Here is a 23,606-nt window from a genome sequence, read left to right as displayed (position 1 = left end):
ATATTGGGGATGAAGTGCAGCATGCAGCTATACTAAAAGTGTCTGAATCAGCCAAACAGTCACTGCAGAGCACTGCATGAAGTTTAAAAACAGCTGACACATATCTTTACATAACATTTTTACTAGAGATGAAAATTCAACGATACATCAAAACTTGTTTCAATATAAAGTCCTGATACTTCACTGATATGTGCTACAGCTAAGCTGGTTTCTAGGTGACAAAAGGCACACAAGGAAGAGATGTAATGACCGTAAAAATTGCCGCCTCTTGCATTTTCAGTAAGTGGTCCAGGCCTCCACAGTAATACAGTTCCCAGTGTTTGCTCTGCCTCTTAACTCTGTCCTGGACAGGTAATATTGACTTTTCTGCCAATGAACAACAAAATACATTTGATTTTAAAATGTTTTCTGTAAGTCAAAATAACAAGACACAGAGTCAAACTCATGAGGCAGCATTTTGAGATACTAAGTCACAATTATGAGATACTGAGTCTAAATGGTGATGATTACTTAAATATTCACAATTATGATGCAAGTCAGTTTTTGTAAAATTGGAAATATTAGAAAATAGGTCAAGAATTGTCACTAAGTATCTCTTGACTTACCATGAATATTATTATTATATTATAGTTTTATATTTTCCTTGGAGAAAATAATAATAAATAGTGTTGTCTTGCATACCCAGACAGTTTTAAAAAGTGGTAAAAACAAGCCTCAGGTCATCATCTTCATGCAGTCAATCCATTTCCTCTGTCCTCTGCAGGTCTTTTAAAGGTGCCGCCAGCTGTTAACTGGCTGTCATGATTGTGTTAAGATAGATTTTTGTACTCCAGGACAGTTGTTTAGACAGCAGGATGAGATGAAGGGGGCACGTTGTAAACAAACAGGTTACTCAAGTGTAAGTCAGCCATCTGCACCCAGCGAGGGGGCTTCTACTGCTGTGCTTCAGCGAGGGAGGAGCTCCCTTCCTCCAGGCCCACTCTCCTCAGTGACTCCGAGTACTTTCTCCTTCCTATACTGACAATGTCCTCGATCTCCTCGGCCAGGTCTGTCCTGCCGCTCTCCATCAGAGCGGCCACCAGCCTGGACGCTGCTCCCGGTCCTGCACTGCTCTGTCCCCTCGCCCAGTGGAACAGCATCTCCAGCACCAAGGCTCCCAGGTTGTCCCTGGTGAGGTCAAACACACACACACAAAACATTTTGCATCAATACAGTCACTTAGCAATCATTGAAAGATAACTGTTGTAAAACAATTACATATTAGTGGTTCTGCAGAACTATTATGGGTTGTTTTGAATGTATGAATGGATATGCATGTGTCTGTGTGTATAATACAGTAGGTTTGCAGATGTATGGGTATCTACAGTATATGAGTGTTTATGTAAATATGTGTATAGATTCTGTTCTTCATTTGGGATGGATCCTTTCTTTTTTACTTCTGTTAATCTCTGTTCTTTGGAAGAAAACCCTATAAATAGTGGACAACAAAAATGTTTCTTTTAAATGAATAAGTGGTTTCTCACATCACCCCAAAATGGTATTCTATATACTGTATAGCTCTATGGCCATGAGCCATACAGTTTTTTCATTTGTAGGATAAATTCTAGATATTGTACCTTGATGAACATGCTATATGAACTGTACTAAAATAGGACATTTAGATGAATATGCAGATTAACACAGCCTGTTCACATCATTCAAATGACATGTGAATACATTTCCATAAAATAACTGCACAAAACCGTATACACAACATGTATGTATGATTTTACATAATGCATTTTTCCTTCATCTCCATGATGCGTCACAAGAGGTTTTCTGAGCACGATGAGTCGGGGGCGGGACAGATGAGCGTCAGTCTGTGTGTAATCTCCTGCAGCGTCCCAGATGGCTTAGTGATGGCTGACAGTGCAGATTAAAACAATCACAATTCTCTACCATTTCTCTCCCAATGCGGTTTTCCTTCACTCACATTACATCTCTCCAATCCCATCTTGTTCCTCAGAGGCTTTGGCTGTGCTAACACGACTGTGCACGCACTGCTTATGTCATTCACTCATGTGGAGATGGTTTAAAGACTAAATGTACAACCACATCTCAATCTGTCTTGCAGGTTCTTTAGCAAAACTCTAGATGAAACAACACAAGGTGAAATAATGGTTGGATTGCTGCTTTCATATGAATGTGTACCTAACCTTTTAAAGTTCAAAAGGATTGTTCAAACACAGTCTTTATTTAAATGTCTCCTAGATCCAAAAGAAACCAAATATGTCTGAATGTATAGTGTGACAGGTTAACAGTGTTGTGTGTGAGAGGCTTGGCACTAAAATAAACACAACTGGACTGAATTTTGAAAAAACAGATTGAGTATTTCATATATTGTAAAACAATTACCACATCACTTAATACTATGGTCAGATAAAGAGTTTATGCTGATGCAGTTTGTAATTCCTACCTGTACTTGAACTGGATGCGGTCCAACTCCTGGTAGCTTAAGCCAAGATTGATACCGATAACACGCCAGTCCTTTGCTATCTGAAGAGAGATGGACAGCAGGTTGGCCTCCGTCAGGTAGCCGCTCTCAGGGTCCCCCAGGTTCAGAGGGGGATACTGGTGCTCTTCCATGATGAAATTATTTTCTGAGTTGAGGGCCTATAACAAAAACAGAGAAAAAATAGTATGAGCAGTGAAGAAAAAATAGGTAATACGCTTTTAGGATAGGGTAAGCAATGGAGTTACAATACACAATTGACAGTTCAGCTTACTTTTAAGGGGGTTCCATAATATTGGTTGGTGATCTTAAAGCATCTCAGTGCCTCAGATTAATATTAATAATAATAATAATAATAGTTTGGATTTATATAGCGCCTTTCATGAGACCCAAGGTTGCTTTACAGAGAAGAACAGGAGTAGAAACAAACATAACAAAAACAAAAGGCAGTCAAAACAAGTAGATTAGGGGCCAAAGGCCTTGGCAAACAGATGTGACTTGGGGGCCCTTTTGAAGGCGCCAAGCATGGGGATGTTGCGGATCGCCGCAGGGAGAGCGTTCCAGAGGGTGGGGGCTGCCACACTGAAGGCTCTGTCCCCGAAGGTTCGCAGGTTGGTGCGGGGAGAGGTAAGCAGGCCAGAGTCTGAAGACCGCAGGTTGCGGGGTGGGACATGTGGGCGAAGGATGTCCGATAAGTACTGGGGGGCATGGGCATGGAGGGACTTGTAGGTGAGGAGGAGGACTTTGTAGGTTATGCGGGACTTGACCAGCAGCCAGTGGAGGTGGATGAGGGTGGGAGTGATGTGCTGCCACGGCTTTGTATGTGTGAGTACCCTAGCAGCAGTTTTGAACATACTGGAGCCTGTTTAATAATTGCATTTATGATTTTTTTTCTACATTGAGTTTCATGAGGAACACTGTGCTGTTGATGTTTCTAGAGGAGTTTACATTTGAACAACTGGCCTCATTACACTTGAAGAGTTGTTGGGTCCAAACACGTATGTTAGCCATGATAAGGGATTATGTGCAACATTTCTCGCAGGTTTTAACGGTAGCAGCAAACATTATTTTGTTGCTTTATTTAAAAGAAATAAATCTAGCTTAGATTTGAATAATAGTGTTATCTACAGCTCTGGAAAAAATTCAAACATTTTCTTGAATCTCTCTCACGACATGTATGGCAGCCAATCCATTCCAGTGTCCTTTGAATTCTAACACAGAGAAATGTTGTCAGTAGTTTATAAAATAAAATAAAAACAATGTTCATTTTACTCAAACACATGCAGTGTTTCCCCTACCATTGTCTTGGCGGGGCGCTGCGCCCTGCCAACGGAGCCCCGCGCCCCGCCTGAGATTCAAGGTGTTTTTATTTTATTTTTTATTTTTTTTATAAATTCTTTTTTTTTTTTTTTTAATTAAAAAAAAAATATATATATATAGCACCAAATTGCAACTGAAGTAATCTATCTACGATCACTTTTCACATTGAACAAGTGCTCTTTTATTAAATAAACTAAACGCCTATGTTATTTATCCAATGTATGTGCATGTTTCAGTGTCCACTGCTTTGCGTATTCACATTCTCCCTCCGCTCTGTTTCTGAAGGGCGGGGCTCTGCCCGTTTGTATCCCCCCCCCCAGTTTCAAATTCGTTTAATATTATTTTTTAACCTCAAGCCGTTATCGATAAAAAAAAAGAAATTCAAATTCTTTTTTCCGGGCCCTGCCAAGGCAGTAAACCTAGGGGAAACACTGACATAACTATAAATTGTAAAACCAGAGAAACTGATGCAGTGGTCTCTCTCAATATTTTAAGACAAAATGCAAAAGAAAAATGTTGTGAATAAACCGTATAAATGTTCCAGAAATATTGAAATATCTACATTATCATATAAAATAGGGGGAAAAAATACAGTCACTCCAACTAACAGGAAGTCTTAGTGGCAAAGTGGAAAGCCACTGGCTGTCAGGTCCTTTCCTCTTCCTCGCCACTTCCTCTGGCAGGTTGCTGGGAATCTCCCCTCTATAAAAAGACACCTGTAGGGAAATACAACACATCTTTTCAATATATGTTTTTATTTGGACTAACATTGATATTAGCAACACCTAACTATATAATTCAAAACATTACAAAAACAACCCATAAAGCCTAAAGTACACCCCCAAAGTTTACTATGGATTTGAATGAATATGTCTCTGACCGTTTCAGAGGTAGTATTTATTACAGGTGGGTTTTGATCATATAACGGTGTACAGAGGTTACTACTGTCTGGTCACTTAAAGCTCCATTCAGACTGGATTTATTTCCCCAGGGCACTACAGCAATAATTACAACTGCAATTACCTACTATTTTTTCTGCAGACTCGCAGATCCTCCTGTAATTTATATGCCGTACGGAGCAACGTCCTTGTAAGTGGAGCTCTCAGTTTTTTTGCAGGAAGAGCTGCTGCCTTTATTTAATCTTTTAAATCAGCTCCGACTGCTTTGACTTTTGTATAAAAAGGTCAGAAAAAGTGTTTGGTAATCTGATTTATGAAAAGATCCTGACAATTACACAAGATTGGGTAAAGCTCCACTATAACAATATAATTTAAAGCCATCAGAAGGACAAGGGTATGTAAATGGACTGTTGTCATGACAGCTACAGGAATTAGTATATTTTCTTTTGAGTTTTTTGGCATAAATTTGTTTAGATTTTAGAAATGTGCATAATTAAAAGTATGCTGCAAAAGCTGATAGCGGTTTCTTTAGAGACATCTACCACTGGGTCATTTTGATGCTAAAGAAAACCCAAACTTTTTCTATTATTCTCAGGCAAGTTATGAAGCGTCCTTCTCGTTCATCTGCGTATTATCTGACTGATGACAACCTTGTAAAAGTGTAAGTCTCATTGAATGTCATCAATATGTGATTAATTTCTATGTGTAAAGATTTGATTGAATTACGACTCTAACAATGTCCATATCTATTACAGATCATATAATGTAATTTCCCATGAGTGAAATGCCGCCTTTAACAAGGAGTTGAATGACAGAGGAGCACAGTGACCTTTATAATCCCTTACTCCCATTGTGATCCTATTCAAAAGCGTGCTTAAGTGTATAATGTACTTTACTCTACATGAGAGATGTGTACAATCCGTTACTGTTATGATTGTTTCTTATAAACAAACAGAAAACACAGCAGAAATCATTGTTTCCAGAGCTTTCTTGTCTGCTGAATAACCCCTAGATTCCACCGGGTCCGTCTGCGCCGCGTTACGGCCGCGTTACGGCCGCGTTACGGCCGCGTTACGGCCGCAGCGCAGCGACGTTCACAGCGATCGCAGCCACTCTAGTCAATGGGTGCTATTCCACCAGACGCGCCGCGTTACGGCTAGAAGCGTCCCAATAGCGTCCCAGATGCGTCCCAGAAGCGTCCCAGAAGCGTCCCAGAAGCGTCTCGGCGCTGGGCTCCGCTAAAAATAGGATGCGACGCGAGGCGTTGCATAGCGCCGGGCAGGAAGTGGACCGGTCAGAGCATCCAGTCAATCCCCAAAATAAACTAATTTTGCAGACCCTATCCCTCCGTAGTCTTTCAAGTAGGAGGAGAAATGCCAGCGTTCTCCTCCGGTTTACAGGCACTGTGTAAATTATATATATATATATAGAATAATTATGTTGATGAATGCATTTTTTTACCACTAAAATACAGCAACACATCTTTGATTCATGTCGTTTATAACTGGAATATTACAATTATTATTAACTTTGTCTGTACAAAGTAGCCTGTCCAGGAAATATGCCCAAATCAACAAAAACTGCGAGCCGGCACGCAAGACACTCCGCTTCTGAAACGCGCCCGGTGGGTTATGACGCTGGAGGAGGTCGGACCAAAACCGCGGCTCAGCCGTGACGCGGCGCAGACGGACCCGGTGGAATCTAGAGATTAGATATCTGTCTTACTTGTCCCCTCACTGGCCCCTTCTGACCCTGATCCGGACAGATGTACACTTCCTTCAGATTCTTCATGCTGGAGTAAAACACAAAACACAGTCTTCCCGCCACACAGTCTGGACTCTCTGGAGAAAACAACAGGAAAACTGTGTCTCAAGATTACTTTTACATCACAATCATACCACAACAGCACATCATAAGACCTTGGACGGAAAGGGAGAAAAAATGTTTATTTAAGATAGATCCTCAAAGAGGAGTTCAGACCTGTGCTGATATCCAAGCCCTTCTCAAAGCCGGCGAAGAACTGCTCTCCTTCCAGCAGATCACACAGGTCCGAAGGCTGAGGTCCGTCATATCGCTCCGACAGAGACTGCACTCTGCTTTCCACCTGGGCAGGAAGCATCAAAATGACTGCTTAATATTTATACATTAATGTTATGATTGCATTTTTACAGGGGTGTAAATCAAAGTTCGTCACAATACAATACTATATCAGTTTTTTGGACATTAACGTGGTACTAGTTGATTTCAGACACCCATAACATGATTTCTATTCAATTCAGGGGGCTGTGATCAATATGACAACATCGTATGCTCGTGTTACACAATCATTTACATGTAGATCTAATCAAAGAAAACATTTAGAAGTGCAAATGTTTTTTGTCAGAAAATAAGGACGTACATTGAAGATGTTATGTATACATTTTTTACTTTGATCGCTAAATTGAGATTATATTCCACATCAATGGATCATCACACACCTAATTCACACCCATGATAAAAGATGTTTGACTCACTCCGAAGACTGAGAGAAAAGGGTCTATACACAGACTGTTCTTGGTGTGAGTTGATCTATTAAACCACACGGTGAAAGCAAAGAGAGAAGAACGACAAACCTTGTTGGAAGGTAAACACTGCAGCATCACTTGAGAAGGATCAGTCTTCCTCTGCAGGACGAGGAACTGGACTTTAAACTGTTTCAGCCTCTGATAGACCTTCCTGACCACGCCACCGACACAGCGCTGAGTGGTGTACCAAAGCCAGTACCTGTGATGGAACACAAAGCTGTGTTAACACAAAGTTACTAAATAAATCAAGCATAAATGATGAAAATATACAAGAAAAACTTACCAGGAGAAATGTGTGATGTAGAAAATTGCATACAAGTGTGTGACGTCAAGAGAAACTTGAGATGTGATGTCAGTCCAGGTTTGGGCGGTGGGGTCTCCGTGTAGCAGATGCAAACAAGAGGTATCGACTGTATGACCTGCAGAAGACATGTTAAAGGAATACTCAGCCCATGTTGCCTCTGATTCCTAAAGAATACTTTGTTTTTCTCACATGCCTCTATGGTAAAAGTAAAAATACAAAAAACGTAAAAATCTAAATAAGGGCTGTGTTTAGAAACAGCAAACTCATTTATATCAAACATCGCTTTAAACACATTCACACGACTGGTGCAATGTAATCCAAGTATTATTTATCCAGTGCTCACTACTTCCCAAACACATGCATATTCGCTCAAACTGTACTATTTAAAAACACTTCTGCAGTCTTGTGTTTGCACAAGCGCTACTTTGAAATACTAGGGTTTTTGTGAAAATGCATGCTTTTGGGAAGAATGTTTTAAAGGTGGAGGTATGCAGGGGAAAACACATTTTCTTTAAGAATTCTATTTAACAGGGGTATTACAGTAATTGATATAAAATGATCAATGGTAAATTCCTTTAAGATTAAAGTACATTATGTTATAAACAGAATGAAGGCATATTGTACCTGTGACTCCAGGTGGCAGAGGGATCTGAACTTTGATTGGCTGCAGGAAATCTATGCTGGGAGTCTGTGAGAGGCAGAGGAGAGGGCTGACTCTGGCCTGAGGGTCTCCACACAGTGCCTGCACCTCCGACACAGACACCTGCAACACCTGCAGAAAGAGAGACAAACGAAAGCCTTGCTAACATTATGTGTATTGATTCTGTTGAGTACTTTTTGCAAATCAAACTGGGACATTAAACAACAGACTTCCATATAATGCAGTGTTACCTGTAGGGTTATAGAGCGCGTCTGCAGGGTGGAGTCAGGGGGGAACTGGAGCTTAACTCCAGGGTCAGCGCTGGATACCAGCAGGGCTCCAGCTGGTGTAACAGAGCAGCTGTCTTTTACTGGACGGGACACTGCCATGAACCAGGAGAACTGGCTCACTGAGCAGCAGGCCAGCTACAGGTACACCAGCACTAATGTTAATATTTGTACTACAAAGACAACTGTAATAGAATAATGTTTGTAAAGGTAGATTTGAGACGTTACCCTGGCCGGTCGCCCACCAGGGTGACTGCTATGTCCCTCGCTTCCTCTCCGCAGAACAGTGGGCAGAGTGCTCCATGACTCTCCGTCAAACTTCTGTACCACCACCTCCCTTCTTTTTGTCCGATGATAGGGCACACACACCTCTACAGGCTGTAAGGGTTTCAAAAGTGGAATTTATGACATGCAAGTTCAGGAAGGAACACGCTCACAAGTTGGTTTTAGGGTCATCATTTCCTGTAAATCGCTTAATGAATCAGTTGACTCATCGCTGCTGCCTTTGATTCAAGAATGTCTCTTAAACATTTTTCTTGAACTCAAAAGCTTCAGTATTCAATGCAGTCTTTCTTTTATAGCTGTGTCTCCAAGCCCATAATGGGATAGCCCTGATGAGTACACTATGACTTCACCAAGCTTCTTTTTTGGGCTGTAGACTGTAACCGTTTCATCTGTATAAATGTGTTAGAGAGTAATACCAAAGATGACCATAAACTGATATTCCTGTTTCAAATCAGTGGACTGTCCCTTTGACAGATGAAGTTGTATACCTTTAGAAATGTAATTCCATGAGGACTGAGTTCCAGTGGACGACTCAGCAAGATGTCATGCTCCTCCAGCCTCACCCACTTCCTTTCTGGCCTTTTCTCAACCCACTTCAGTCTTGTGGTTGTCACCAGGCACCCCGGGGGGAACAGGAGCTCAGCGCCCCCAGGGAGAAACACATGACACCCAGCAGACGAAACACAGAAACTAAGAAGCAAAAGGAGCATGACATAATTACTATTGACGTAGGAAGAAACGCCTTAATTTACACATTTACAAACTATTCAGTGGTGCTGTACCTGTGCTGATTAAATCCGAGGTGAAACTCTTGGATTTTTGTTTCTGCTTGATCTGGTAAGAAAAAGGTGATGCAAAAGACTGAATATGCTGACAGCAAATGTAAATGCAGAGGTTAAGTAGTCAGAAGGATTGAAACACAAATCAATTGGAAGCCCTTTTCCTCTGCTTACTAGGTGCAGGAGGGAGACGGGGAGGGGTTGGGGGTCGTCCCAAAGGATTGTCACGCACATCGATTTTCAGAAGAGGCAGTTTGTTCAGACAATGTGGGATCAGGCGGATGTCATTGCTGTAGATGACAAGCTCCCGGAGAGCAAGAAGGGAGCCTAGTCGACAAGGAAAGACAATGTTTACAACATTTTTTATCGCTGCATTCATGAATGTACCTTACATCAAATGAAATGATTATTCCAGTTTATTACCCATGCTCTCTGGCAGCTGCTTCAGTTTGTTGTGAGACAATTCCAGCTTAACAAGCCCCTCCAGAGAACCAATTTCATCAGGTAACTGCTGAAGGAGGTTATGTGAAATATCCAGTGTCTGTAGTGCTTGCAGCTGACCCAGACTCTGGGGAAGAGAGACCAGCTCGTTCCCCAGGAGGGAGAGGTAGGTGAGGGAGGACAGCTGGCCTATATCGGGAGGCAAAGCTGAGAGGTGGTTGTTACAGAGGAGCAAAGAGGACAACACGGGCAGGCTCAGAAGGCAGGATGGCAGACAGGAGAGCTGGTTGAAGGAGAGATCCAGGTGCACCAGATCAGAGAGGGAGGAAACAGATGTCGGCAAGGTGGTGAGGAGGCCAGGCAGCGGGTCACCATGCGAGTCATAAAAACAGTGTCCTTGAAATAGAAAGAATAGTGCAATTAGAAGAGGGGGGATTGGGATAAAGGAAATACAAATACAAGAATAACACCCATAACATAAGAGCTTAAATGGATAGTTTTGATAAATTGAAGTGGGGTAGTATGAGGTACTTATTATAGGTCAGTGTAGATGGTGGTCAGCAGGCCTTTAGTTTTGGAGAAACAGAGAGGACTACCAGTCAGGAAGCATACCAACATACTTTCTGTGAACTAAAATGAATATCAGTTCAAGAGTATGCTATTCTAAGGGCTGTCTAAAAGCAAGGTAAAGAAGTGAAAATATTTCTAAATATAGGGTACACTTCAAAGGAAATTCAGTTTGTTGTGGGTCTTTCCTTTAGGTGGCTTTTATATGTTTTGCTGTTCTGTATATATGTACATTTCTGCGCTGACAGCCATTTTCTTATACACTGGATATGGATTAGTAGTACCTCATACTGTATCACCCAAATTCAAAATATTCTTCTAACACAGTATCAATGTATTTAATGTTGTATGTAACAGCCAAAAACACAACAAAACACACTTTTTTATATTATACACTATAACCATCTATGTTAAAAAGCAGCTGATACCACATGAAATTAATCAGAAAAGTACCCCGAACAGCCAATGATCGGAGCTCTGTCAGATGGGGCAGGACCTCCAGGGCAGCATCCACAGCTGGTTGGTCCTCAGAGCCCAGTCTCAGGTACTGGAGGCCCCTCAGCTGCCCCGGGACGGACCCCCAGAGCAAAGGCAGTGCAGCCGCTCCTCCCTGGTACACATCTAGGGTCAACTTTGTGTCGGTCAACAGGGCTGACAGCTCCACCGAGGGAGGCAGGGGTGGGGTCAGGGACAACACAGAGGAAGAGGAAGATGAGGATGAAGAGGGATCTAGATGGTGATGTTTTGAGGAGAAGTAAGAGGAGGAGAGGCTTGATGGAGATGGACTACAGGTCTCCACAAGGCTTGAGGGAGACACAGATGGAGCATCCCTCTCTGGCTCAGCTACTTCTGTCTGACTCTCAGACATCACACCACTTGTTGGTCCAGTCTCTGATTTCTCTGGATCCTGGTGCACAAGTTCTCTACAGATCCTTAAAGCCAAAATGTCCATTGAAGGCTCTGGTACTCCACCTGTGAATGGCTTGCATGCAGGTGTCACTTTCACCTCTTCATCCTTCGACCTGCCTGGTTTCCTAATCAAACAGGCGGCCTGGTCTCCATCCTCTTCATCAGTAGGTGCCTCTTCCTCGCTGCTTCTCTCCATTGAAGACACAGTTTAAAACACTATCTAGCTAACAGCTTCCTGCTAAGTTAGTCCAATACTGATCCGAGGATTTTTCTGCATGATGTCCCTTTAACATTACTGACTACATTGTTGCTTCCTTCCTTTAAAGTAAGATAAAGCTAAATGACTGCCATGGAAAAAGACGAGGAACATTTTACATGACATGTTTGCTAAGTGGTGTTACAGTAATGTTAGCAACTAGCTAGCCACTATTTGAGCTAAAAAGTACATATCTGATGCACTCTCTGTGGCTACTGAAGTGGCCTTTATGTTCCTCTTCTAATGTTACCCTTAATCTAATGCGGTGCTACTAACTAAATCATGTGTTATATCTGCCTCAGCGTTAAACGGTTTCTCCCTCTATCCTTCACTGCTTTGTACTTTCTCTGCTTACTTCCTTATGTCCGACAATGTTTTTAAATTCAAAGCCATGAGTCACAGCAGTGCGTTTGTTTTCGAGTACATCGTTTACCGACGGGCGACGAGAGGAGTCTAACAATGTGTATCGTTCTAAAAGTGAGGAGCCCCGCCTCTCCGGCTGTTGTCGTTTATGTAATCGAGCGCCATGGAGCTAGCGCCGCCAAAGTTTCAATTCTGGGCGGGACGCTTGTTTCATCCACGGTGTCAACGTGTGTGCTCCTGACCTGCTCGGCCAGCGGGCGGCGCTGTTTAGTCTGCTGCCGCGTTAGTCTATTGGGAGTGTGTTCTTAAATTATAAATAAAACAGACCTTAGTTTCACATAACTCAAGCTAAAAACAATTGTATTATATGTCATTTAAATGTTTAAAGTATCAACACTGGTAATAGTGCTTGGTAGATGCTTTCTTTGCTAAAGTATTGATGACTGTTTAGGAGTATGTCAATATTTTCACATTGAAAATTGACATAAAAATAATTAAAAGGGGAAAAAATGCTCCATGTGTTTTAGGCTGTACACTTTAACTGTTACGTAAGCCAACTAGACAGACAGCTTATCACTCTTTCTCCTGTACATTAGCAGATAAAAGGCATAACATTTGAATGAATGGTAAATGGCTGAGAACTGCGCTGAGAACTGTGACAAGCCGAGCTCATAAGCCGAGGCCCCCTGCGCGAGGCCCCCTGCGCAATGTGAGGCCCCATGCAGCCTGCATGATCGGCCCGTATGGGTCTATTTATCATGAGTAAATGTTAAATTGTATAACAGAAAAACTATCTATACCCAAATATGTCTCTTTTTAATGTTTTTTTTAGATTTACTAGGCAGACACCTTAGTGAATGTATTATCAAATAATAATAATAATAATAATAATAGTATAACATATTTTTTCAAATCATTTTTGCAATCCCTTTTGAACAATGAATAAATAAACGAATAATTACTTATACTTCTTTTGGTTTCAGTGTTATAATGACTATTAATACAAGTTAGACTGTAATGGATAGACTACATGTATGTATTTAATTATAGATTGAATATATTTGTACAAATGATCACCCTTCTTCAAAAAGGTTACATCTTGTTTTTATCATACGTGCCCATTTGTTCTAACTATTTTGAAGAAATAAGTTCAAAAGTTCAGCACTTTGTGTGAAACCATTTACTTATGAAAGAATGTGTGCAATACAGAAACACTGTGCCAAAGGGAGACATTGGTTCAAATTACTAATTTGGGTAAAATAACAAATGTATCCTTAGGAAACCACCCAGTGCAGCTGTCATCATCTGGTAAGGAACAAGTCTTCTTTTGAATCACTTTTCTTGGAGTTTAGCCAGAATGTCTTTTTTGGGACACCAAAGGGAGTCTTTACATGATTTTAGTATAATACAAACGTGTTAACTTTAACATAAAACCTTCAAACTGGTCCCAACATGTTGTTTGTTTGCTGTAGGCCCTTGTTGACCACTGCCCACCCTATACACCCCCTGTTAACCTGAGACTTTTGGGTCCGTTGGAAACTAGGCAATGCAGCTTTGACTGTTATTTGTCACACTTGAGAATAGAGAAATTTACTTTTTTTAGACAGTGACCTCTATAGTGGTTTCACAACACCATATTTTCCCTCAGGAACTGTGTACGAAACCGAACTTGGATCAGTGCCACCAAAAATGAACTATTTGCAGCCTAATTCGGCGAATAGTTTATTCTAGGAAGTGTTCCAGAAAAACATTTCATTGTTATTGTTTGTTGTACTTTAAATGTAAGATATTTGTTATTTCATTACTACTTCTTATGAAACCCTACTACAATTTACTATTTAGTAAAGAATTGTGTTACCACTACCACAACAAAAACAGAAAACCATTAGTGCAGGCTGCCTTATTTGAGTTTCATTGATAACAATAGGTTTGTTTAGCCAATATTGCATAGTGGGAAATCAATAAACATTCATCTTACTAAGAATCACCAAAGAAAGTCCCAATAAAGCCTAATCAGTTGATATCGACTGACACAAATAAAAACACTATCAACGAGAAACATTTAGAAAGGACAAAACGAAACGTGTTGTTCTGCCAGGGGACAACACATTTGACAGCTGTCAAGAGTGCCCGCTCATTGACTTCCCTTGTCACAGCGGTGTGGATTTAAAAAAATTGTGATTGGTCCCTTGGCTTTGTGGTGTCGATTGTGATTGGACAAGCCGGCTTCTCCCGAAGAAGAACAACAATGTGAGATACAAACTACTCCCATTGGCACCTCATGTAGTATTTAACTAACTTAGGGCTGATAATGACATTAACTTACAGGGTTTGGCTGCATCACAAGAGAGTTTTTCTGTTGTTAAATTAATTCAATTTAACAACGACAAGTGTCTTCTGTTGTTAGCTTGAAGCTAAAAACAGTTAGCAGACAAAGTCCATTATCCTCAAGACAGCATATAAAGAGGCATCACTATTAATGACTTAAGAACGCCGGCCGGTTTTTTTTCTTCATATTTCAGTTATTAACCATACCAGCAGCGACATTTGCCCCAACTTTGCCCCAGCTGCGGACGGCACCGGCGGCATGTTTCCTCTAGACTCGCCGTGGAACCTCTCGTTTGCAGGCTGCGGCTTCCTGGGTATCTACCACGTCGGAGTGGCCAGCTGTCTGCTGGAGCAGGCGCCCTTTCTGGTGTACAACGCCAGGCACATATACGGGGCTTCAGCCGGAGCTATCACCGCCAGTGCGCTGGTCACTGGAGTGTGTCTTGGTAAGTATTAAGTAACTTTGATTGTTTAACATAGCAGGAGGGGGAAAGATGCTGTTAAAAAAACAAAACAAAAAACACAACCAAGATGCTACTCTCTATGTAACTTTGAAAGGCTTTTGCTGTAAACTGCAAAGAGCAAATAGCTTTTTGAACATATGTAAAATAGCCTACTAATCATTGTATGATATAGCCTACTTACCATTTATCTCATACTATAGTTGAATTGCTATTACTTTTATTATGAATTATATTAGCCTATCATATTAGAATATGCTAAACCATACTGTCTGTACCATATACTCAATTACATTATATTCTGCTGTACTATACTCAATTATGTTATTGCATTTAGAGGTAGTGGAAGAAGTAAAACATTTCAAAGTAATATTCAATAAAGTGTTTTCTTCACCTAATAATACAGGATACTGTATACAATATTTGTTGATCACATTTTGTATTTTTAATATGAATCTGAGTCTTTAAAGAAACTATAGTATTACTAATATTTCTACTATATGGTACCTTTTAGTATTTAAAACGTATAGTATCTTTGAACTTGCTGCAGCTGTCAGGTAAAAGTAAAATATTATGATTTTCTTCTGATTTGTGACAGAATGAAATATTAAGTGGCACAAAATAGAAGTATTCAAGTAAGAACCTTAAAACACAAGTTTTGCCTTTCTAAATAATGTACGGTACACTATCTAACCAAACATCTACATTTCCTGATTGTGTCATGTAAAGTACAGTTATATAAAGAACTTAATTCATCCCCAAACAGGAGAGACTGGTGCAGGGATCATCGATGTGGCCAAGGAGGCGAGGAAGCGATTCCTTGGACCCTTGCATCCTTCCTTTAACCTGGTGAAGATGATGCGTCAGATGTTGCTGCGCACCCTGCCAGCTGATTCTCACCATGTGGCTAACGGACGGCTAGGAATCTCTCTGACCCGAGTGACCGATGGAGAAAATGTCCTGGTGTCCCACTTCAACAACATGGAGGAGGTGGTGCAGGTGGGACTTTATTTTGTATAGTTTTTTAGTTTATTTTAATCTCAACTCTGATAATATGCGGTAAACCATGGAAGGTTTGCCATGAGATTAGAATTGAACATCTTTGTGGGTTGTAATGTTAGTTGGACAAAAAAATTATGATCTGTCAGTGACTCTTTATTTGACTCAACTATAGAATAATAACTTTGAAGCATCGTTTAAGAACAGTACAGCATTTCAGTTACATTGTAATATATAGTTTAACATGTGATCCAAGTATAATAATAATAATAATATTATAATAATGTCTTATTTTATCTCTTTCGTTAACCAGGCAGTTGTCTGCAGTGCTTTCATCCCTGTGTATTCTGGCCTTATTCCTCCCACACTGCAAGGAGTGGTGAGTAGATTCAATATTTTTCAACATGTGTGCACCGTCTTCATATTGTCAATATTTAGTCTAAATATTTCCTCTCATTGTGTTTGTCGTTGTTACTTTTGGCACTTATCCTTATCTATAACTGCTCCCATCAGAGGCTTCCCTTCCCCAGGAATGTGTTTGTGTTCAATGACATGTGTATGGAAACAATGATTATACAATTCCTCGGGGAATTGGGGAATGCAGTGTTTTCCTTTTTTTTCTGGACATGTCTTTAGTGCAAAGGTTTTCTGAGCAATATCATTGAGCAACAGCAGCGCGCCCACCCTCCCTCTGAAGCCTTTGTGACGGGTTTTAAGAGCAGGGCAAACATATCAGAGTGGCAGAGCCACACGCCCACATTATAGTTTAAAAGTTCACCAGCTCTGATAAAGACAAGCTGTTATCCATTTATTTTCTCTGAAAACAGGAACATTTAGTTTTAAAGTGTTGTTTTAATACTCAGGGCTGAAGTATACTATTATTCTTAAATTCCTTTGAAGAACAGGGAGTAGTGGTGGACTGTAGTCTCTTAATTAAAATCAATAACAACAACAACAACCATGACTTTGAAAAATGATCCTTTTGAAATAAATGAAAAAAAAGTTAATATTTCTTCTCGTAAAGTCTTCACAGGATGCAATTGTTGTTGGGATCAGATTTAGATAATTATCTACCAGAATATTTTTTTCTCTTGCATCTCAAGGCTCTGTATATTTCTGTTGGTTCTCAGTATTTCTCTTTTATCATCCAGCGATATGTAGACGGAGGAATCACAGACAACCTGCCTCAGTATGAACTGAAAAATACCATCACCGTGTCTCCGTTCTCCGGAGAGAGCGACATCTGCCCCCGAGACACTTCCACCAACATACACGAGCTGAGATTTACCAACACAAGCATCCAGTTCACTCTCACAAACCTCTACAGAGTCTCCAAGGCCCTCTTCCCTCCAGACCCATTGGTATGTCTCGTGTTTAACACCTTCCTGATCCACAAACACAAAGACACACACCTACAGATCAATGGATTGAACCGGAGTAAACTCAGTGGACTTCCTGTGTTTGTTTGTTTTGGGTGCAGGTTATGAAGGCCATGTGTAAGCAGGGATATAAAGATGGTATGCACTTTTTAAAGAGGAATGGTAAGAAACAGTGTTATATATTTTCTTCTTCTAACATTCTCAAAATAATGTTATGATCTGTTAAAAGGAATTAGGTCACTATTGCTCAGAGGCAAACGAGAAGAGAAAAAAGGTTATTTATACATCAGACCATACTTTTCTATCAAAGAAAGACATGCCAGTAGTGTGAGATGACCTGCAAACATACACTATATTATTATTATTATTATTATTATTATTATTATTATCATAACATGGGATAGTGGTGCACTTCTGCCTCTTGTGGCCAAAATTATTATTACAACGAAAAACAGAAAAATAACAGAAAAATAATTTATCTTGATGATTTTAACGATTTTTAGGTCAAAAACACATCAATTAATACAATTCAGTTCAGAATAAATAAATAGGATGATCACATTTTTCTTTTCTCACTTGCCTCTCAGTTATAACAAGCCTGAGTGTTGTTTTTGTCCTCTGGCCAGAAGATACTTGTACTTAGATGTTCTCTTTAGTGTCATTCATTATTTTTGTTAATGTATTAATGTTTGGCCATTTGTAACCACATAATCAAATGATATGATTTCTCAAATGATATGACAGAAATCAATGTTTATGAATAGGGAGATTACTATAAACCAGTTTAATAGTTGAACTTATTACCTGACCATTGATCACAGAGAAGACAAAATAATGTCATGACATTTTGCTTCTGTTTGCAGGATTGCTTAATTTCAACGGGCCTCACAGAGACAGACCCCTGCTGACTAATGGTGAAGCAAATGAGGATTATAATGATGATAAGGAAGAAAATAAAAGTGACCAAGAGGAGGAAAAGCCTGATGTGGACCAGGGAGCAGTGGCGGTTTATTGCAGTACCTCAGAAGAGGAGCAGTTCATCCAACACCTTCCACCCACCCTGCACAAAGGTAATATAAGAAGAACAAGTGAACGGAAGTGCAAGAAAAACTATGGGATGTGTCTGTATATGTAGTTCACTATCCAATAATTAAATCCACAGTGTGCTGTAGTGGTTTAGAGTTTTGAAATATGTTTTCTTCTTCTTTTCTTACACTTACAACATACTTAAATTAGATAATTCATCACAGTTTATATACAACACAGATTATATACAACAGGATGCTTTTTTGATAATCGGATAAGTACCATAATACAGCATATACTTCATTTTATTATAAAATGAAGTATATGCTGTATTATGGTTAGTTCTAATGTGAAGTATGGTCCTTTGAGGTCATTTGAACATATTAGTATATTACAACAGTACTTTCACAAATATTCTGGGTCATTTCAACTTTCCATGAGGACTGCAAATTACGATGATTTTATTATCAATCAATTTGCTAATTATTTTTGAGATTACAGTAATCCATTCATCATTAACGTAATATCTGAAAATAGAGATAAATGTCCATTCCAGTACTAAAGGTCCAAGGTGGTGTCTTTAAATGTGTTGTTTGGTAAGCCCAAAACCTAAAGTTACTCACTTTAATACAACTAAGAAAAGCAAAAGAACCGACATATTTGATAGGCTAAAAACAGCCATTTTTGTTTGAAATATGACTTTTTAACAACTGATTGATTATCAAAATATGCCATTTATTAGTAATGATGGACTATTGTTGCAGCTGTAGTTTCCATTTAAAAATATTTCTTTTTTCAAACATAGTATGAACTAGAGCACACTGAAATGCTGTATCTGCCTACAAGAAACACTGTTGTGTTCTCTGTTCATATTTCTCCTGTTTAGCTCATGAGTGTTAATGTGTGATTCCATGAGTAGTTTGAGGTGACCGCTGGTCCTCTTTGCCTCCCTCTGCAGCTCTCATCGAGGCCTGCATGGAGAGGAGGAGCCTGAAGCAGTCGCTAAGCAACCTGCTTCCTGTCAGGATGGCCTCCGCCATGATGCTGCCCTACACACTGCCTCTGGAGTCTGCCATGTCCATGACACTCAGGTACTGAAGGACTTAATTATGTCGGTCCCATTCCCTCCTTATTACATGTGCACTCAGAGTAGTACTACAGTACAGTGCAGTGCAGTACAGTGTAGTACCGTGCAGTACAGTACAGTGTAGTACAGTACAGTACAGTACAGTGCAGTACCAACTCTGTATATCTACTTGGGTCTTTTATCAGAAATACTGTATTGACTCCCGAGGGAAAAAAAATGATATTACAGTTGCTCAAATTCTGCAATAGAAATATATATATAGAGTGAAATTCTAAGAAAAAAAGAAACAAGAAATTAGTATGTTAAAAAATGTGTTCATTACACTTCAATACATAACAATAAATATGTTAAAAAAAAGTGAACTTGTGCGATGATTAGTGTTTCCAGAAAACTTAAATGCTCTATTTGAGTAGAATTTGTTGACTGTTTTCATTGATTAGTTACACTGTTGACCATTGTGACATCAAAATACTGGAATGGCCTTCTGTGCCATTGGACTAACTTCAACATACCCTGTGTGTAGACTTCTGGAGTGGCTGCCAGATATACATGATGATGTGGGATGGATGCAAGAGCAGATACGGAAAATCCTACAGCATGTTTTTGGCCAGGCCTCTAAAAGCATTACCGAGCATGTTTCTACCAGGTAGGTGACTGTGCCGTTAGACAGAGACAACTTCAATAATATGAGCAATTTTTTACAAGCACTGAAAAGACATCTATGTAGATTCATCACAACAAGCTCCCCTTTGACATTGACTTCTCTTTACCACTTCTTACTGTAGGTTATCCTGGCAGATGGAGCTCCACCACTACCAGTCCCTCCCGTCCCAGTCCAGCTCCACCAGCCTGTTCCCCAGCTGGGTGAATGGGAGACGTTCTTCAGTCGTGGATGCGTTCGTGCGTCTCAACCAGTACAAGAAGCAGCTGGTGTCTGGAGTGCTGTGTATCAACATGGACCTGCAAGGCTCCTTCAAAGCTGGAGCAAAGTCAGCAGATCAGAGTCCTCCCTCCACCCTCTCCGCTGAAGGCCTCACAATGCTTCCTGTTGCTGACTCTGAAGAAACCATCAGCAGCTCCTAAGATCTTCTGAAAGCTTTCCGCTGCAGCACTGAGCTTTAAACTGATTTATTCCAGATCAAGAAACATTTCAAAATTATCTGAACCCAACTTTAGATATTCTATCAGAAAGAAATGTGTGATCTCATCAACCACTTTGTATAGTGGTTGGACATTTTAATCATTTACCAAATGTACACACAATGTGTATTAAATATATTTGTTTAATTATACATGACAATTAAATAAGTCTTTAACTACAATGAAATCAAGAAAACCCATAGACAGTGTGTCTGTAACTCAATGTGCTCATGAACATGAACATGAACAGACTAAGATTACAGGGCACTACAAACAATAATGCACACTTTAAGTAGCATTTTTAAAATAAGCGAGTGTTTATTTGTTTGTGGAATGTAGTCAGACCAACAGTGTTCGTCCCATAGATGTAAAACAACTGTTTTCTATCTATGGTTCCTTCTGCATCTGCATCAGCTCTGAAACACTACTGACCAACAGTGGAACGCACCAGTCTGTTGTTGCAAGTTCCAATAGTGATGCATTAGTGTCAATGCAGTGTTGTAAAAAAAAAAAGACATTGTCTTTGGTTTTTTACTTTTGTTCTTTAAACTTATTTATAAAAGACTGCTCTGCCCTGTTTTTCCCAATCATAGAAGTGTGTTTTATTATCTTTTTACTTACATGTGAGTAAAAACTATTTTAATTAATTAATTACTATTTTAAATTACATATTTATTATATTTTCATAATCAAAGAATCGGTTTAATCTGAATTGCACTTTCCGAGTTAATTAGGTAAGCTACCTGTTGAATACTTGATTCTTGTTTGTGTACTATAAGAAATAACTGACTGTTGTGCCTTATGCATTGAAATAATTGCCAAGTAAATTGACCATATTGCCTAAATGTTGGAGGGAATAATATTTATGTGATCATTAAATACAATTGACTTATTTAACATTGACTGCAGCCCATGAGTGTTTTGTGGTGTGAGTACTTTTAGACAATGATCCAGAAAAAGCTCCGACTCACGGTGAAAAGTGTGCACAGAGCAGGGAACATTACACATTAAACAAACAGTGAATCAGGGACTTGAAGGAGTTTTGGGAGGTTTCCAGATGATCCCAGCAAAATTATAAATAATTGATAGATACTACTTGTGACTGTAAAGCACAGGAATACTGTAGCTCTTTAATCCACTGCAGGACACAGTTAAACAATAACTATAGGGTGGAAAACTGACAGGTTGAATTAATTACATTTATTTTGTGTTATTTGAATCATAAAAAACTCCTTAGAAAAACCAGAAGCTCTGAAGAAAAAATAAACCAATAATCCCATACAATTATTTTGGTTTTGTGAATATAGAAATAGATATTTGAAATATGTATAAAGTGAGATAAGCCTTTATGGAAATTCAAGTGTTTCAGCAGCACATGCACATGATTACAGATAAACAGAAACAATTAATTAAAAGCTATGTATACAAACTGAAATAAGAATACAAATACAACTAGAAAAATGCACACAACGAGCACACAGGTATGGAGGACAGAACATGACATGATATAGTTTAGTTGAAAAAACGATATAAAGATATTTAATATGAAAAAATAAAGGGATCAAAATAAGACTTAAAAACATTACTTTTTAAAAATATTTGTATATAAAACTACAAAAAAAATGTAAAATGTAAAGGAGACGCAGATTAAGTCTATGCTTGAACTACGTTACTTTAAAATCTATTAACTTAATACATCTCAATAATAAGTCAAATGTTAGCAAATTCTGCCATTATAAAGAAGGATTTACTATAGTCAGAGTACCGTACTGTCTAAACTAGAGGCGCATATCGGGAATCCCCTGGTGTAGTCATCCTGCTCATAAACCATAACAACACTCATCACAGCGTTACCAGCGGTGGTTTGTTGCGAAGGATGTTTGCCCTTGATAAAGACGAAATATTTTTTTGTGTTTTTAGGAACATTTACTTTTTATGTTCGTCATTGCCCATCGTTGTTGCGTAGATACGTCACAGTGCCTTCAAGTGATGTCGGGAAAAGGGACTCTCAAACCTGTTTCCTAATCTTGTTTTACATGTGAGACAGCTTCTGAAGTTTTAAGGTGGAGTGCATATCGTACAATCTGTGTTACATTGGCCTTATGTGTCACTAATATAATGACTCACAAAGTAAGATATGTGGAAACAGAGACTTCATTGCTATCTATCCTTAATACTGTAGGCTAGAGGTACATTATTGTATACCCTAGTAGTCCCCCTTTAAACAAACGAACCAACAGATGACCATAAGGTGCAAACAATTATACAAAAACAGGTACAGGACAAGATACAAGTAACAAGCATGTCTTGCAATAATAAAAAGGATAAACACAAGTAGTGTTAATAAGAAACCAATGTAAATACATGTCTCCTGAGGAATTTTAGAGAGAATTGTTAGTATAGAAAAGTGTTTGTAATAAATCCCTCAAACAAACATGATCTGTCTAAGTATTATGCAGCACTATTAAAAACCAATAATATTATGCATAATTAAAATAAACCCTGAATGAAATAGCATACACACTTTACATTATTATTATTATGCAGTTCAAATATGAGTAAAATCTTACATCTCAATACATCTCGAATACGGTTCCTGAAACGGTATAATTATAAAATAAAATACAGTTTACCCCACCAATGGAAAAAGGGCACATTTTTATGTTTCCTTTGATTTGTCTGCATTATATTTTGTTCAGAGTTTTGATTATGTTTTGTTAAAATCCATCTTTGTTATTATGATATATATTTACTGAACACTAACTATGTTAATGCATAAACATACATTAATCTAAAAAAGTGAAGAAATGCTATATGCCGGATCATAGGCAAATCTAATTTCCAGTTGAAGTCCCTGGCAAGTACACACATAACAATTATACAACGTTAAAACATTTCCTAGTGCCTATCGCACTTATAATAAATCCATATCAAAATACAGATGTATAAAATATAAATACTTTTAAAATATATTTGTCCATACAAATATAATTGTACATGTAATTCATGAAAAATTAGAATTATGAATACATCATGACGTAGTACATGATAAAAACAACTATAAAAATAAATAAAGGTAAT

At 39.0% G+C, this 23,606-nt stretch overlaps 2 protein-coding genes across 3 annotated transcripts; one reads left to right on the top strand and one right to left on the bottom strand.

Annotated features, from left to right (window-relative positions):
* Positions 1 to 111: 111 nt before the first annotated feature.
* On the bottom strand, positions 112 to 12,109 carry pidd1 (p53-induced death domain protein 1). 2 transcript variants are annotated; one of them, XM_034142103.1, is made up of 15 exons: positions 11,031 to 12,109; positions 9,993 to 10,406; positions 9,744 to 9,896; positions 9,573 to 9,624; positions 9,279 to 9,480; positions 8,734 to 8,883; positions 8,470 to 8,643; positions 8,203 to 8,350; positions 7,558 to 7,693; positions 7,323 to 7,473; positions 6,691 to 6,814; positions 6,436 to 6,572; positions 4,420 to 4,527; positions 2,456 to 2,652; positions 112 to 1,167 (listed from the first exon to the last, which is right to left on the bottom strand). In XM_034142103.1, exons 1-15 carry the CDS (start codon positions 11,680 to 11,682, stop codon positions 933 to 935), a joined length of 3,033 nt encoding a protein of 1,010 aa, XP_033997994.1. In that variant the 5' UTR covers positions 11,683 to 12,109; the 3' UTR covers positions 112 to 932. The 2 variants fall into 2 exon arrangements, with proteins under 2 accessions (XP_033997994.1, XP_033997995.1); XM_034142104.1 differs by having other exon boundaries at positions 6,436 to 6,551.
* A 2,317-nt stretch (positions 12,110 to 14,426) lies between these two features.
* On the top strand, positions 14,427 to 21,428 carry pnpla2 (patatin-like phospholipase domain containing 2). Its single transcript, XM_034141167.1, has 9 exons — positions 14,427 to 14,879; positions 15,661 to 15,893; positions 16,207 to 16,272; positions 17,045 to 17,254; positions 17,374 to 17,434; positions 18,136 to 18,342; positions 19,257 to 19,389; positions 19,909 to 20,031; positions 20,171 to 21,428. Exons 1-9 carry the CDS (start codon positions 14,693 to 14,695, stop codon positions 20,466 to 20,468), a joined length of 1,518 nt encoding a protein of 505 aa, XP_033997058.1. The 5' UTR covers positions 14,427 to 14,692; the 3' UTR covers positions 20,469 to 21,428.
* The last annotated feature ends 2,178 nt before the right edge of the window (positions 21,429 to 23,606 follow it).

The sequence above is a fragment of the Trematomus bernacchii genome, unplaced genomic scaffold, assembly GCF_902827165.1.
Source record: "Trematomus bernacchii unplaced genomic scaffold, fTreBer1.1, whole genome shotgun sequence".
Classification (NCBI taxonomy): Eukaryota; Metazoa; Chordata; class Actinopteri; order Perciformes; family Nototheniidae; genus Trematomus; species Trematomus bernacchii.
This window is presented reverse-complemented; position numbering and strand designations above follow the sequence as displayed.

Bases quoted from the DNA above. Each gene is read 5' to 3' on its own strand.
- pidd1 (XM_034142103.1), bottom strand. From the start codon at position 11,682: ATGGAGAGAAGCAGCGAGGAAGAGGCACCTACTGATGAAGAGGATGGA. The intron at 9,481-9,572 runs GTACAGCACCAC...TTTGCTTCTTAG, and splicing joins CTCGGATTTAATCAGCACAG to TTTCTGTGTTTCGTCTGCTG. The intron at 1,168-2,455 runs GTAGGAATTACA...TGACCTCACCAG, and splicing joins CGCATCCAGTTCAAGTACAG to GGACAACCTGGGAGCCTTGG.
- pnpla2 (XM_034141167.1), top strand. From the start codon at position 14,693: ATGTTTCCTCTAGACTCGCCGTGGAACCTCTCGTTTGCAGGCTGCGGC. The intron at 15,894-16,206 runs GTGGGACTTTAT...TTCGTTAACCAG, and splicing joins ACATGGAGGAGGTGGTGCAG to GCAGTTGTCTGCAGTGCTTT. The intron at 17,255-17,373 runs GTATGTCTCGTG...TTTTGGGTGCAG, and splicing joins TCTTCCCTCCAGACCCATTG to GTTATGAAGGCCATGTGTAA.